The 15,626-nt window shown below is 41.9% G+C and overlaps 1 protein-coding gene across 3 annotated transcripts in view; it reads right to left on the bottom strand.

Moving 5' to 3' along the window:
* The window catches only part of si:cabz01090165.1 (uncharacterized protein LOC100333421 homolog), a 411,304-nt gene that overhangs the window by 3,174 nt on the left and 392,504 nt on the right, over nt 1–15,626 (bottom strand). For all 3 annotated transcript variants that reach the window (XM_056373298.1, XM_056373299.1, XM_056373300.1), the window contains 4 exons: nt 15,036–15,219; nt 12,954–13,173; nt 12,606–12,872; nt 1,768–1,817 (listed from right to left, as the gene is read on the bottom strand). In XM_056373298.1, the coding sequence (XP_056229273.1) occupies nt 12,748–12,872; nt 12,954–13,173; nt 15,036–15,219 (529 nt within the window). In that variant the 3' untranslated portion in view covers nt 1,768–1,817; nt 12,606–12,747. The remainder of the gene's footprint in view (nt 1–1,767; nt 1,818–12,605; nt 12,873–12,953; nt 13,174–15,035; nt 15,220–15,626) is intronic.

Here is a 15,626-nt window from a genome sequence, read left to right as displayed (position 1 = left end):
CAAATATTGTAGCTGCTGTAAAAGTCTACAATCATTCAAATGCCAACATGTGAACTATACTGCACACACACACTGTGTGTTGAGAGGAAAGACAGAGACATCATGGAGGACGAGGTTTTCAACGCTGCATTGGTGTTTACTGTGCTGTGTATATTCCAACCTCTGAAATGTTCTATAATGAAAAAAAGTGTTTGGTATTTGATGCAAATACTTGATTTTGAGATGTGTTCATGATATTTTCAGTGTGTCCAGTGTTTCATTTTACAGCAGATATGTGGCACTTTGCATTTTGTGTCTGCAGTTGTTGAATTTGTGTGAAGAGTTCTGAAATAATGAGACCTAGTTTAGAAAATGTGTAAAAGACTGAAATGCAAAATGACTGAAGAGAACCTGAGAGACTGATGCACGTGAGAAAAAAAAGTGAAATTCGACAAATGAATGCTTAATAGCTTTTAGGAATGAATGATGAAGCAGTAAAAAACATGTCAGCGCTCTTTAGAAAAAGCAAGATTTAAAAAGGAGCATCAGTTAATGTATTCAAACATTAATAAAAAGTTACGGTCTACAGTTCAGCTGTGATTTGCTTGTCTTTTGTTGTGTTTTGTTCCGTTTGTCTAGGCCTCTCGAGCTGCATGAAACTGTCGTCTGAAATCAGCACACGCTGATGAAGAGGAAGGAGGGGGGATGAGGAGAGGAGAAGAGTTGGTGTGGGAGGAGGGAAAACTGGCTGAAAGAAGAATGAAAACGAGTGGAAGGGAGACAAGAGCACGGGAGGAGAAAAAGACGCAAAGAAAACAGATGAGGGGAGAATGGAGGAGAAAATGTGAAAGTGAGAAAATAGGAAGGTGGTTATAGAAAGATGAAAGCACCAAAGGGCAGAGGAAAAATGAAAAGGAAAAAATAACAGAAAAAAATGAAGCGAGGGAGAAAGAGATCAAAGATGAGATCACAAAACATGACACATGAGGAAATGAGAGGGGGAGGAAGGGGAAAAGAAAATATAGGACAGAAAGGTGGAAAAAAGGAGGCTAGGAGATAAGAGGAAAAAAAGGGTGGAGAGATATGGAAGAGAGGAGAGGGGGAGGAAAACAGGAAGGAGAGGAGAAAAGAGAGCAGAGACGAGAAGAGAAAAGATGAAAAAAAGGAGATGATAGAAAGAGAGATGAGGTATAAAAGAGGGAAAGTGAGTCAAGGATAAGGGGAAAAACAACATGAAAGGAAAAGTAGATTTTAAAAGAAAGAGAGAAGAAAGATGAGCACAGGAAGCAAGAGAAAGAGGAGAGGAAGAAAAGAGGAGAGGAAAAAGATAAGGAGAAAGAAAAGACAGGAGAAGGAAGGAGGAACGATGCTTGGACCGAGCGCCACCAGTCTGCACACTGTGGGGGACTGGGCCTTTATATAATGACCCAATAAGGAGGAATAATGTTGTTTACTAAGGCAAGGCGATATTCACAGAGCACTTAGAGGTGAACTCACTCCAGGCCTGCTAATGGCTGCTCATTGCTGCTCTCTCTTTCTCTTTCTCCTTCATCCTCATTCACTCTCTCATCCTCCTATCTCTTCCTCCTCTCTGTTAAAGTATGCTTGGCATGTCTCCATGCCTCTCTCCCTCAAGACGTTCTGCTGGAGCTTCTCTGATGAAACAATGAGTGGTTACCCTCTCACCTGTGTGTACGTGTGTCTCTGTGTGTGTGTGTGTGTGTGTGTGTGTGTGTGTGTGTGTGTGTGTGTGTGTCTGTGTGTGTGTGTCTGTGTTTGATCTCTCACCTCTCCCGCCTCTTCTCCCTCCAGCGCTGTGAAGCTGAATGTAAGTAAATCTGAAAAACACACAAAACCGACAAATAAACAGCTCAGATAGATAGAGAGATAGATAGATAGATAGATAGATAGATAGATAGATAGACAGATAGATAGATAGATAGATAGACAGATAGATAGATAGATAGATAGATAGATAGATAGATAGATAGATAGATAGATAGATAGATAGATAGATAGATAGATAGATAGATAGATAGATAGATAGACAGATAGATAGATAGATAGATAGATAGACAGATAGATAGATAGATAGATAGACAGATAGATAGACAGATAGATAGATAGATAGATAGATAGATAGATAGATAGATAGATAGATAGATAGATAGACAGATAGATAGACAGATAGATAGATAGATAGATAGATAGATAGATAGATAGATAGATAGATAGATAGATAGATAGATAGATAGACAGATAGATAGATAGATAGATAGATAGATAGATAGATAGATAGATAGATAGATAGATAGACAGATAGACAGACAGATAGACAGATAGACCGATAGATAGACCGATATATAGATAGATAGATAGATAGATAGATAGACAGATAGATAGATAGATAGATAGATAGATGACAGATAGACAGATAGACAGACAGATAGATAGATAGATAGATAGATAGATAGATAGATAGATAGACAGACAGATAGATAGATAAATAGATAGATAGATAGATAGATAGATAGATAGATAGATAGATAGATAGATAGATAGATAGATAGACAGACAGATAGATAGATAGATAGATAGATAGATAGATCTATTTTGTTGAACCAACAGACCAAAATACAATTAATTCAAAATGATCTAAAAGAGTGAAATTCAGTAAATCCACACACACACACACACACACACACACACACACACACACACACACATATATAAGCAGCCAATGAATAATCAATAACAAAAACGATAAAGAAAGATGGCTAAAAGATAAATCAATGATACTAATTCTCCTGATGGAGAGATCATTCTAGCTCTGTCTTCTCTCAGCGAGCTGTAAATCTGGGCTTCAGTTTTCTATTTGCAGACCTCTCTTCACCTTCTTCACGTTTAGTCTCTTCCCAGTCTCTCTCCCTTCTTCACCTCCCCCTCATCCCTGAGTTTTCATTTTCTCTCCGTCTCTTTATCCCTCCATCTCTTCTTGTCAATAACTGTGTCTCAGGGCTGAGTGACTCATCTGCACTCCTCTCTCTGTTTGCTTGGCTGTTTCTCTCTTTCTCTCTGTTGTTTTTTTTTTTTCTTTCTCCATCTCACTAACTAAATATAAGTCCATAATCCTCCCTTCTGTCTCTCTCTCCTGTCTCTCTCTTTTTGTCTTTCTTGGATGTTTCTCTCTTTCACCAACTATAAGCCCACAATCCACCCGTCTGTCGCCCGCCCGCCCGCCTTCATCTGTCTCTCTGCTTTCTTTGCACATACACCCAGGTCTGTTTCAGATGGAGATTAAAAAGACTTTGACTTTGCTTTATTTTAGTCAAAGGGTTTATGAAGCCACTGGCAATGTTACACTGCAAATTATATTCAAAGGCCTTCCTCTATAAAAATAGATACCAGGAAACAGCGGAGCCTGAGTTGGGATTTCTCTGCTTTCTGTTAATGTGCATTCACAAGATTTATTTAAAGTAAGCAGCTACTTTAACTGCTTCAAACTTTAAACAGAAGCTGCTTTGTTATTTTTTTTACATGCTATTTTATTATGTTATTTAAACTTTTGAAAATGGAAATAAGGAACAGTTTAGAAATAAAGCAGATTATTATAACATTGTTTCTCTGGTGCTCTCACTTTAGATAAGCTGGTTAAACTGGGGACTCTACAACAGAAGATGATGCATCACAACCAGAGCGAATGGTGACAAATGGTAAACACTTCCTGTCTCCTAAGTGGGCGTGGTCATGATTGCTTGTTCATGTCAAAACATAACAACAATATAATACTACACTAGATACAGTTTGAACTTGATACTGTTTTTAACTGCTAGCTTATATCTGATCAGTCTAACACTCTGTTTTCCCGCCAAAAACAACAATAATAGTATTATCAAGCAAATAAAAGACATGTTTTATTTCAGTTTTAACGTTAACTTCATGGTTGCATGTACCCAGGTAGCAAAATAACATGCGTTGGGCTATATGCGTGTTTTCTTCTGGCCCTGTACATGCCTGGTTCCACGGCCCGAATCTGGCCCATACACAGCATGATTATCAGATGCACATACACTTCCGCATCTGGACCAGTTCTGGCACACGCACAGGAAATCTACCATCTGTCAGTCAATACTGGAGGATAACAGCCGGAATCTGCCCTGGGATCTGGGAGTACATGGACTACATGTTGGGCCACAAGTGTCATTCTGCTCTACGGGTACAGGCCACTGTAAACTTCTGTGGTTGCAGCAGTGAACCCAGAACCAACATGAGATCTCAGATTGGTTGACAGAGACAGGTGTCTAATAAAGTCAATTTTCTCCTGATCTGCAAAAATGATCTGAGGATCTGTGGCTTGTGAAAAATAATTTATTTCAGTGATTATGGGGGGAAAAAAATCATAATGTGTGATCAGGTTCACTTCTCCCATTGGAGTGAACAGACTCAGAGCTGCTGCTGCTCTCCTAAAGGGGCGGGGAGGTGGAGAAACCATGTGACACAGTTACAGGAAATGATTGTAAATGTGCTGTCTCCTTTCTCAACTGTCTCAGCTTGTACTTTCCATATCAGGGCAGGGCTCAGAGGGACTGCAGGGGATGCGGGACGTCAATGTGCCGACAAACGTCGGACGAACATCGGGGTTCAAGCATTAATTTAGCTCACCAATCTAAACATAGGATTAATCTCACGCAATGACGATATGTTAATGAGTCTTCTGTTATCTTCACCAAGCATTCTTAGTTGCCTAACCTAGTATAATTACTTTTGTTACTCTGTTTTATGTGTTGTTGTTTTTCAGGCAGCTGCTGGAGGCACGGCCTTGGAGTGAAGTGATTTGAAGATGAGCAACACTCCCAGTTCCCTAAGCTGTATATGTATATATTCCTTTGATGTGATTATTTTTCCATGCTGTGGAAAAGACTGTATTGTTGAATTGTTGGATAAATACAATGATTTTCCGTTCAGAGCACAGCACATATTTCTTCCTTTGCTTTGGTTGAACGAGCACTTCCTCTCCCTGTGAACTCCCACTTTTGTTATCTTTTCCCAGGAACCCCCCCGAAGGCCTCCTACTTTCCCTGGATACATGCAACATTAAAATAAAAGCACATGAATCCATTTCCACTGTGTGTGACGTGACCAGCAGGTGTCACTGTGACGCTGCCTGCCGGCCTCAGTGGAGGCTGTGTGGCAGTCGCTAACAGTTTAGTCACTGTGCCATCCTGCTGCTCAGTGCCAGGCTTGGATAATAAAAGCACACTGAATGACGCCCCGATGCCTCGTGGCTTTACAGAGCGCACAGTGATGCTATCTGCCCGTGGGTGCCTACGCCTCTCTGCCCTCTGTCCCTCTCCGTGGTAACCAGCGAGGTGGGATGGTGGGATTGCATTGGAGGGGAGCCTGTGTTGAATGAATGTGTGTTTTTGTGTGTAGCTCGTCTGCATGTGTGTATTGGTGTACTGTTCTGATGTCCGGAGAAAATGATGATGACAGTGCATTTGTCACAATTTATATATATGTAATTGTGCTTCCTCTCAATGCATATGTACACTGAACTGTATTTACAATGCTGCTCTTAGGTTCATTTCTAATTCCACTGCTTACCTGTCTTTGTGTATTATATAACAGGGTTGGCTGGCCCTGGTACACACCCGTCTACAAAGATATCGTTGGCATCTTACCTCCACATTTATCCAATTTAATTTAGCAAATAAGAATGGGATCTACTGTTTATGCTCTGAGAACTTGAATCTATAAAGTCTGTGCCGTCCTACAGACAAGAGAGAGAAAATCAGGGAATCTATCACTTCACTTTAATGGTGTGGAGCTTATGTACCTTTCAGAGTTTTTGAAGTATTTAATTTGGGTGGACAAGACAAGGTATTACTTTGCCAACTCTGCACAAACTTGGATTAAATTCAGTGGCAATATTTAATAAATTCTTTGCTTTTACGACAGCTCTGTGAGGCAACTATGATGTGGTTAAGGTCAGGGGAAGACTATCATTACGACTGATTAAAAGATGAACGTTAATTGCAGGTTCCCCCGCAGAAAAGTTGGAAATGCTACACACATCTATCAGCCCGACCTCTGTACCCTCCACTTTCCATCTCACCACACAGAGAACACACTTCTTCCTGCGTTCACAGTGAATGTCGGCACTGGATGTAAATCATCAAGTGCAGGATTGTCCAATATGAACAGGGTCGCAGGGTTGGCTTAGGTTTTCAGCTACTACAGTACATTAGAAAAGCTACTAGTTCAGTTAATTATTGGAAAAGTTCAACACTTGCTGACTCATGCTTTTATATTTAACTGAGGTGAGAATCTGTCTCTGAGTTTGACAGATGTGTGCCACAGTTGTTGCTCTATGAGACTGTGATACTCATTGTGAAGGAAACAAACTGTTAGATAGATAAAGTACAGTATTAGACAAATTGAAACGTTGCCCTGATGATTATTCTAGAAGAAAATGTAAAGGATTCATCCTCTGGGGGACATCAATGTTTAATTTATGCCAATCCACTGAGTAAACATTAGTTTGACCCGATGGTCGTATTGGGTGAAAAGTCAAGTCTTCCTCTGGGGACGATGCACATCTGTACAAAGTGTCATGGTAATCTGTCCAATAGCTGCTGAGATATTTCAGTTTGGACCCAGGTGGTGGTCTGAGCCTCTGACAGACAACTTGGTGTCCCTGCAGCTGGATAAAAACATTAATCATGCCTGAGCTGCAGATATTGTAAGAAAATATGTCGACAGCAAAAGTTTTGATAAATTCAATCTGAATATTTTGCAACATTGCAGTTATATATTCTTTAAAAATGCATCTCCATTTCGGTTACTACACCCTACACTGCATATATATGTATATAAGTGCTATTATTATTCTAGTGATATGAAGGGTGAAGTAATATGAATGATATGAAAGCAGAAAAAATGGTTTACATATACAGTATAACTCGCACAAACAATGCATTTTGTGTTCCTGTGGCTGAAAGTGCCTGTGAGTGAGTGAGAGTGTGTGTGTGTGTGCGTGTGTGTGTGTGTGTGTGTGTGTGTGTGTGTGTGTGCGTGTGTGCGTGTGTGTGCGTGTGTGTGCGTGTGTGTGTGTGTGTAGTGGGAGAAGGTACTGATGGCGACTCGGGGAGCAATGAATCAGGCTGACCAACAAACACCGGCTCAGTTCATTTGGACTGCAGAGGAAGCAGGTGCATCGGAATTGCTGCTGTTTGTGTGTATGTGTGTTTTCTCTACTCAGTGTGTGTGTATAGATATTAAACCCCCAACAAATGGCCTAAGGGCCGATGGGGGGGGCCGCGGAGATTCCTTCCATGAGAAAAAAAAAATCTGCGTATGTGTGTGTGTGTGTGTGTGTGTGTGTGTGTGTGTGTGTGTGTGTGCATACATGCGTGGCAAAATGCGTGTTTTTAGATGGGAGGTGTATTATTACTGGGAGGAAAGGGCCACGATATGATGAGCAGATAAAAAAAGAGGATGGAATGTTATAGAGGAGTAGTGGCATATGGGGATGTGGATGATGGATGAAGGGAAGAAAAACAAAGGAGGAGATGGAGAAAAAGGAAAAGGAAGTAGGGAGGAAGAGCAGAAACCAGAGAGGGGGAGAGGTAAAGTCAACTTTTAAATGTCTATACTCAGAGACTTCACAGGAAGAGAACACTTACGCCAAACAAACCGCATCCTATATATTTAAGGTGGGGTGGGTGGGGTGGGGGGGTGCATCTAATTTGGGGGAAACAGTGAGATAGTGATTATTTTGTGTTTTTTTTTTATTGTGTTTATCATCATATTGGCCCATATAACAAACAATATGTTTTTTTTAAGTTGAAGTCATTTAACATCTCATGACTGGACATTTACACATTCACAAGATCATCTTTGGTCTCTGAATGCAGCACCCAGCCCCTGACATAAAGGGAGCGTTGCATTATGGGTTTGTAGCCTTAATGTTGCCAGTCAAGTCTGTTTACAGTGTGTCTTAGCCCTAAACTGATGTTAACTCTAAACTAGAGTTAACATCGCTGTTTGTTTCCACCTCTGGACACAGATCTTTGTGCTTAAAGGAATGAAGTTTAATGCTGAACTCACAACGTTTCTTCAGAACTGGTACGTAAACAGCTCCTAATGCTAACTTCAGCTATGTAGCAATAGCAAAACTGACAAATAGCTTCTTTAACGCATATATCCATCCTGTAGGCAGTTTAGCAAGCACTGTAAACACAGGAAATACTAAACAAACTCAAATCTGTGACCTGAAATGTCGACCGCCTGACATCTGAAACACTGTGTACAGTAGAATTGCTGCTACTTCAGCTGTAGAGGACTGAGAGGACGTCTGAGCTCTGTATCCATACAAGTGCTTCTCAAGAAACCAGAAAGACTGTACTTCACTTCTAACCCTTTTTACCTACGTTATCCGGGTAATAACATCTGATCATAGGCATTCACTTCATATAAGCACAGTCACAGTCTTGTTACAACTTGTATATGTTTTTTCTCTGTGGCCTAAAAAACGAGCCCACGGGTCGTCTGTGCAGCAGGTTGTTATGACCCACAGTTACGCTTTGTTGCTAGGCGACATCTAGCGGTCATAGTAATGATGACAGGAGCAAAGGGAAAAGTGCGGTGACGTAGTTTAAAGAGAGACAAAGTCCACGTCAGGAGGAGGTGGTGGTGGATGGATGAATATGACGGAGGAGAGCGCTGTTCCATTCCCATGTGAAAGTAGCTCTTTTTTGTTGTTTCTATTATAAATGATGATCCGATATACTTAACCACGTTGTTATTATTGTAACCAGGACGACAAAGGTAGGTACGCGGCTCTCGGTGTAGTCCACGTGTTTATTATATTAAACATGACAACCCAGGTCCGGTACGCCTGCAGCCATGGCGGCACTATTACTCCTATGGGTCGTATCAGAGGGGGAGAAAAAAACCACCTGTATAACTGTTGAGGTTGGAGGAGCTGGTGTTATGTTAGTGTTTTGTTTCTCGATAGATTTCTGTGTTTGTTATTTTGGCCTTTGTCCACTCTGAAGCTGGAATACACTCGCAATTTATCGGAAAGCATTTTGTAAACGAATACACCAGGTACCATCCACTGGTAATTTGTTCCCGTGGCTTCTTGGGACTTGGGGAAGATGGGGCACAATTTGTGTCTTGGCCATACCTACACGGGACACGGCACTCTGATTTGAACATGTTTCCTGTGCGTTTACACCTGCATGTGTGATTTTTCCAGATCCAGATCAAACGTCCACACAGCTCTTGAGTTAACATGTGGAAATGGGGTCAAAGACAGAAGGAACAGTGTGTGTTCGTCACTCTGAAAGGAAGTCAACTCCAATTACTGACACAGAAAAATGTGAAGCAGGCTGATGCAGAAAAGATCATCTCCTGTCATGTTCCTGTCATGTCGCTTGTAAAACCTTTTCAGAGTGAAGGAGGATAAGGTCATACAGCGCCTGTATGTGTCGGGTCGCGCTACAGACGCACATGCTCTGCTTGTTTGGTTAAACAGTGAATGAAGCCGCTCACCCCCAAATGCATTAACGTTACGCTCCATCCATTGAACGATACAGGTCCAATGTTTGAATTCACACAGAGATAAAAGAAGAGAAACGGCTCATAAATTGTGTGAAGGGGAGAAAATCCTCCAGAGCTTTGATAGATACCTCACATTAGGGTATACATGTCAATTTTAGAGTGAAATTGCTCAAAGAAATCTCACAAGATAAAGAGAAAAGCTATGGCGTCTGATAACAGACAAACAAAACGACCTTGAACTCAGATATGAAAGGAATGGAGAAGAGAAAGGAAGCATCATAACAAAACAGCTCATTAAAATCAAACAAATGACTGCAGGGAGGGAGAGAAGGGAGCGGTGAGAGAGTCTGTGTGTTCATTTTCTTTGTCTGAGCGGAGCCACAGTGAGAATTCCTCTCCACAAGAAAAGTGAAAATGTAAATAAAGCGCACCAATCACACCAACAGGGCGATCTGAGATCTTGTTCCGAGTAATAACCTCATAAACATCTATATTGTGATATTGCAATATTGTGATATTATGAAGGGATTATTTGATGGCCAACTATGCCCCTTGGAGGAGCTTCATAACTGCTCCTCACGCTGGCTGATAAAATCAGGCACATTTGAATTCTGGCTTTGGCTGATGTGAAGTCACCTGCACTGTCATTTATTAGCTTGGGCCCAAAGTCCCCAACTTGATACAACAATTAGCTTAGCTTACTTGCTCACCCGTGTTGTGTAGTGTTATGTCATATGACATCTATGGCACACAGGAAGTGAAGGTATAGCCAGTGCTACTGCGGCTTAATTGCATGCTGATCTCATGTAGCTACTGTATCTCTGCACTGTGCTCCACATCCTTGGTGTTATCCTTGTCAAGCAGTCACATCACAATGGTTGCTCTACTGTGATGGTGGCAAAGGCTCATGGAGATTGTAGTATTCAGAAAAAACATAATTTCTACTCAAATAATCGGGGCCATAACATACACAACACCTGCAAGACTTCTGTGTTGAGGAACACTGAGGTTGTGTGAGTCACCAGTGGCTCCACCCACTTCACTTCTCTATTAACAACTAACAACTCTGAATGAACATTTGAGACCAGCCTCCTTCATAGAGCATCTTTGGTATGAAATATGTCAAGCTGCATCACAAGCACTTTCCTAAGGAATCATTCTTCAAAATGAAGCGACCAAACTGGGGATCTTTGTGAATTTGAGTGTGTATTAATGTAATTCCTCATTCATTCATTCAGCTTCACATGCTGTTATAAGAGGGAAAATAAGACGTTATGGGTATGTTATGGTTTTATATGGCTGCTGTTATAACACACATTGTTGCCCTGCATTGATTTTTACAGGCAGTAGTAATATGAAATCAATTGGACTGTTAAAATCTGTTTACTGGACAGGAAACTGCACGGGTCTGTGTGTGTGTATGTGTGTGTGTGTGTGTGTGTGTGTGTGTGTGTCTGTGTGTGTGTGTGTAGGTAGGTGTGTGTGTGTGCGTGTGTGTGTCTGTGTGTGCGTGTGTGTCTGTGTGTGTGTGTGTAGGTAGGTGTGTGTGTGTGCGTGTGTGTGTGTGTGTGTAGGTAGGTGTGTGTGTGTGTGTCTGTGTGTGTGTGTGTGTGTGTAGGTAGGTGTGTGTGTGTGTGTGTGTAGGTAGGTGTGTTTGTGTGTGTGTGTGTGTCTGTGTGTGTGTGTGTGTGTGTGTGTGTAGTGTGTGTGTGTGTGTGTGTGTGTGTCTTTTTGCAGCTTGATAAAGTGGCAAATGCCCATTTCATTCGCCCTGAGGTAGCAGCAAAGCTGCAACATCCAACTGTGTGAGTACTGTGTGAAAGTGAGTGTGAGTGTGTGTGTGTGTGTGTGTGTGTGTGTGTGTGTACCTTATCCAGGTGAGTGACTGTTCATTAAAGTGTATTTTTAATAGGAGTGTTCAGTTGGTGCTCAGCGATGCAGGCTGATTGAACTTTGTCTGCATGGTTCACTGCCTGTCCTCTCCATCACTTCCTCTCTCTGTCTGTTTCAGATTTCAATTTCAAACAAACTTCACATGAAACTCTCTCTTTCTTTCTCTCTCTCTCTCTCTCTCTCTCTCTCTCTGGCTGCACTAAGTCTGAGGTGTATCATATTCAATTGAATTCATTCAGGCAAAAAAACATGTGTGAGTTACATTCTACATGTCTGGGAGCAGGACAATGTAGTAACTCCCCCCACCCCCAAAACAGTCTAGATCCCTAAACCTGACCATTTGATGTGACAAAAACTGCAGCTGAAAATACTGCGAAGGCGCTGGAGTGAGAATCTAACTATGAATTCGATAGTATACATATATATATATATATATAGTATATATGAGGGGTGTAACTCGTGCCATGCTCGTACCATAAAGGTTTAGTCCTAACCACAGCTGCAAGGGTTTGAATCCAGCTGTGGCCCTTTACTGACTTTCCTCTCTCTCTCTCTCTCTCTCTCTCTCTCTCTCCCTGTCCCACTGTTGCTACCAAAAATCTGCCCTTTCTGCAGACAATTTGGATACATTAATCTTTCTGAGAAACACATGAGAATAGAGTGAATGTATGTGTTTCTGTGTATGTGCCTTTATGTGCGTTTCTTGCATTCAAGAAACAAGAAGTCATCCAGTTTTAAATCATGTCCAGTTTGCCACAAGTTTACAAGCTTACAATAACGCCTTTATTTTTCAAAGTTAAATTCATAATGAATTAAAAGAAATGTCACGTTTTTCACAGCTTTTTTTTTACTGTACCGAAAAACATATTGAACCATGAATTCAAAACCGAGGTATGAACTGAAAAGTGAGTTTTGCGTATCTTTACAACCCTTTTAATATGAAAATGTCTGCCGCCTAAATACCTAAACTTTACACTGGTAGTAACAAGGAGCGAGGATCTTGTTCATCATTTTCTTCCATGAAATCATGAAAAACAACAACATGAGGAAGTGAAGGTATCTCACCCCCTGCCTCCTAGAATGAAATCAGCTCTAAATGCAGATACAGTAAGTGTCCATCCTTCCCCCCTCCCTCCCCCCGTTCTTGTCTGACAGCAGCTACTCACCAATGACAGGAGCCGCTCCTCAGCTGAAGTGGAGTTTGGCTCCAGACACCAGCAACAAATAAAAAAACTAAAAAAAACGGGGGAGGGAGGTGGAGTATTGGTTTGGGCTTAAAGATTGGTGGGTTGTGGGCTGGACTGTGTGTTATTGGGAGATGGCGTCATCTTCCTGGGTGGGATTTAAGTCCACTACAGTTGTCCCTCGAAGAGAAGCCCCTCCCATCCCCTCTGACGATGATGACGGTTGGGAGCTCTTATTCGCACCTCCACCTGGAGATGACAAGATGGAGTCAGATTAGCAGAAGTAGGAAACAGAGAGGAGTCACATATTGGTTTTCCTCCTCCGGTTACCTTGGCCTGCGGAGGAGGAGGATGGAGGCAGAGCGAGGACGTTGGCTCCGCCTCCACCTCCTCCGTTGGTCTGGGAGCAGACGTTGGCTTGGCGTGCGGCGGTTTTCTGTTTGTAGTGGTTACTGTGCAGCTTGTACTTCATCAGGAGGATAAAGATGAAGACGAGGACAGAGGCCACGATGATCCCCCCGATGATGATGATCATAGTACCACCCAGGAACTGAGGATGAAGAGTTAAAGCGTGCAGACAGTTAGTCCTGTGATCTCTCCTTTCAGGGAGATGATTTGCCAACATCATGAAATCACAGACGGAAGTCTTTGAAGAGCCCTGTACAAGTGAAAATGTACTGAGCAAATCCAGCTGCCGAGGAAGACTGTGTCATGACTGAAAGCTCCAGAACAGCTACTAAATGCACCTTGAAATGAGATTATTGCATTTCGGAAATGAGCGGATGATAAAATTTTTTATCTTCACAAGTTCCCATTCTGTAAATCCTCACCCACTGTGTGTTGGCGTGTGCAGGTCCTGTTCACTTGAACTGACCCTGACTTTCAATAAACAGTAAATAATACCAACCATGATGAGTGGCGATTCTAGAGTCCGTTGGGGCCCTTGGCAAAAATTTGCCAGGGGGGCCCCTTGAATCAGCGTTTATCACCATTATGTAAAAAACATCAACGAACATACGAAATCTAAACATTTTTTTTATTCCAAATGTTCACGTTAGGAAAATTTTCAAAATATAAATACAAAGAACAATAAAAACCTAAATAACTAACCAACTAACTTCAGTGTTGTTAGGTCCTAAATAATCCACATTATAATGCTCGTCAACACATAAAGCCCCTTTTAGTTCAGCAGATAACTACAATAATCTTTTCAAATGTGGTATGTTAATTCCTCTGGGGCCACTCATTTGAAAAAATCCCATTAGCCACTTGAAATTTCAAGATGGCCGTCATTTCTGGTAAAGGAAACATATATTTTACCACAGAAGTTTACCCATGGGACAACTTTCAATGACTGCAAAAAATGACATTTCCTAGCCAGAAACGGCAGCCATCCTCAATTTTGGAGTGGCTAATATATGCAGTTATCTGCTGAGCTAAAGAGGGCTACTACCGCTGAGCAGTGTTGGTGACTTTTAACGCTAGGACCGCCGAAACGTTTGAGTTTTTATTATGTGAATAATGTTTAAATTAAAACTAAGGTCTCTCAGTCTATGACTTTTCCTAAATATATGTTTTGGATGTTTTCTGAAGCCATGAAGGTATTAAAATAAAAAAAACACAAGATTTCTGAGCATTTATTCCTCAGACCACAAAAGCTGTCACACAGACCGCCGTCACACGGACCGCCGTCACACGGACCGCCGTCACACAGACCGCCGTCACACAGACCGCTGTGCAGGCTGTGGCCATTTGAATTATGACAATTTTTCCATTTTGCGGTTTTCGTGCATCTATTTTATTTGTTTTTTGTTTTCATTTAACATTAGGCCTGCATTTTTATATGCGGATCCGGAGACATGAGAGTCTGCAGATGCAGGTGTGTGCCACAGGTGCGTTAGGTGGTGCGGCATGGTCACTATTAGTTAATCATTATGTAATGTAATCTACCCCCATCCTCACCCCCCCGACCCCCAACACGACATCATATGTTTTCCTACTCAGATGTCCCTGCAAATCGTCCATTGGTTAATTAAAGGGGAGGGAGCTGCATTTTGAGACATTGCTGTGGAGTCAACAGTGTCAGCTCTCAGGGGCCCCCTAACAGCCTGAGGCCCCAAGCAGTTGCCTGTTCACATGCTGCACCTCTGACTCTGATATTTCATAGGTTTCAGATTCTGTTGTATCTAATTAGAGTTTTTTTTGGTCCCGATGTTTTCAGTGCTCAGTACATTTCATACATGTGACTAGTAAAAGACTCTCAGCTACAAATGAACTGGAATATTCACTCAACACTGTCTCCATTCCCCTGATAATTAGAGCCACATTGTCTTTTCCAGAGAATTCCCGCCGCTGAGCTCAGTTCGTTGTCAGACTGACACCAGATTAACACGGCCCCTCCAACACACTAACCTGGTCTCGTATAGAGTGACAGCGTCCGTACTCCGTCTCTGTAGTGAAGGACACGCAGCCCACCAGCTTGGTGCCTGTCAGGGCAGTGATGCCGTCGTCGTACACGGCCAAGACACACAGCTCGTAGTCCCGCGATGACGCCAGGTCGCTCAGCAGGAAGTATTTGTGGTTGGCCGGGATCATCCTGAATGAGAGGAAGACAGAGAGGCAGATATTTTATTTTATTTTTGTCCTCCTTTGTGGATTATTTGTAGAAGAAGAATTCTTCCACAAAACAATAATTGGAGTTCAACAGTAGATCTTCACTGACAAAAACAACCTGACATGATGAGTCAGTTCAGGTCTCCTCACTGAGCAGACACATCTGTAGCTGGCTTTCTTTAGTCTAATCATTTTTATCATTTATTTTTTTACGAGAAGTCCAGCGCCCATAAATAAAAGTCACAGGACCCAAGAGTGGCTTTTTCACTGGGCTGAGTGGTGAATATTTCTGTGAACCTCAGACAAACCCGGTCACAGCAGGCGACAGATGGAGAAAGATCAACGAGACATTCACATCCAACACCAGAAGTTTGTTCCACACTTCGATTA

Source organism: Seriola aureovittata, chromosome 4 (assembly GCF_021018895.1).
Source record: "Seriola aureovittata isolate HTS-2021-v1 ecotype China chromosome 4, ASM2101889v1, whole genome shotgun sequence".
NCBI classification, from domain to species: Eukaryota; Metazoa; Chordata; class Actinopteri; order Carangiformes; family Carangidae; genus Seriola; species Seriola aureovittata.
Note: the sequence above shows the minus strand (reverse complement) of the source record. Positions and strands in the feature narration are given on the sequence as shown.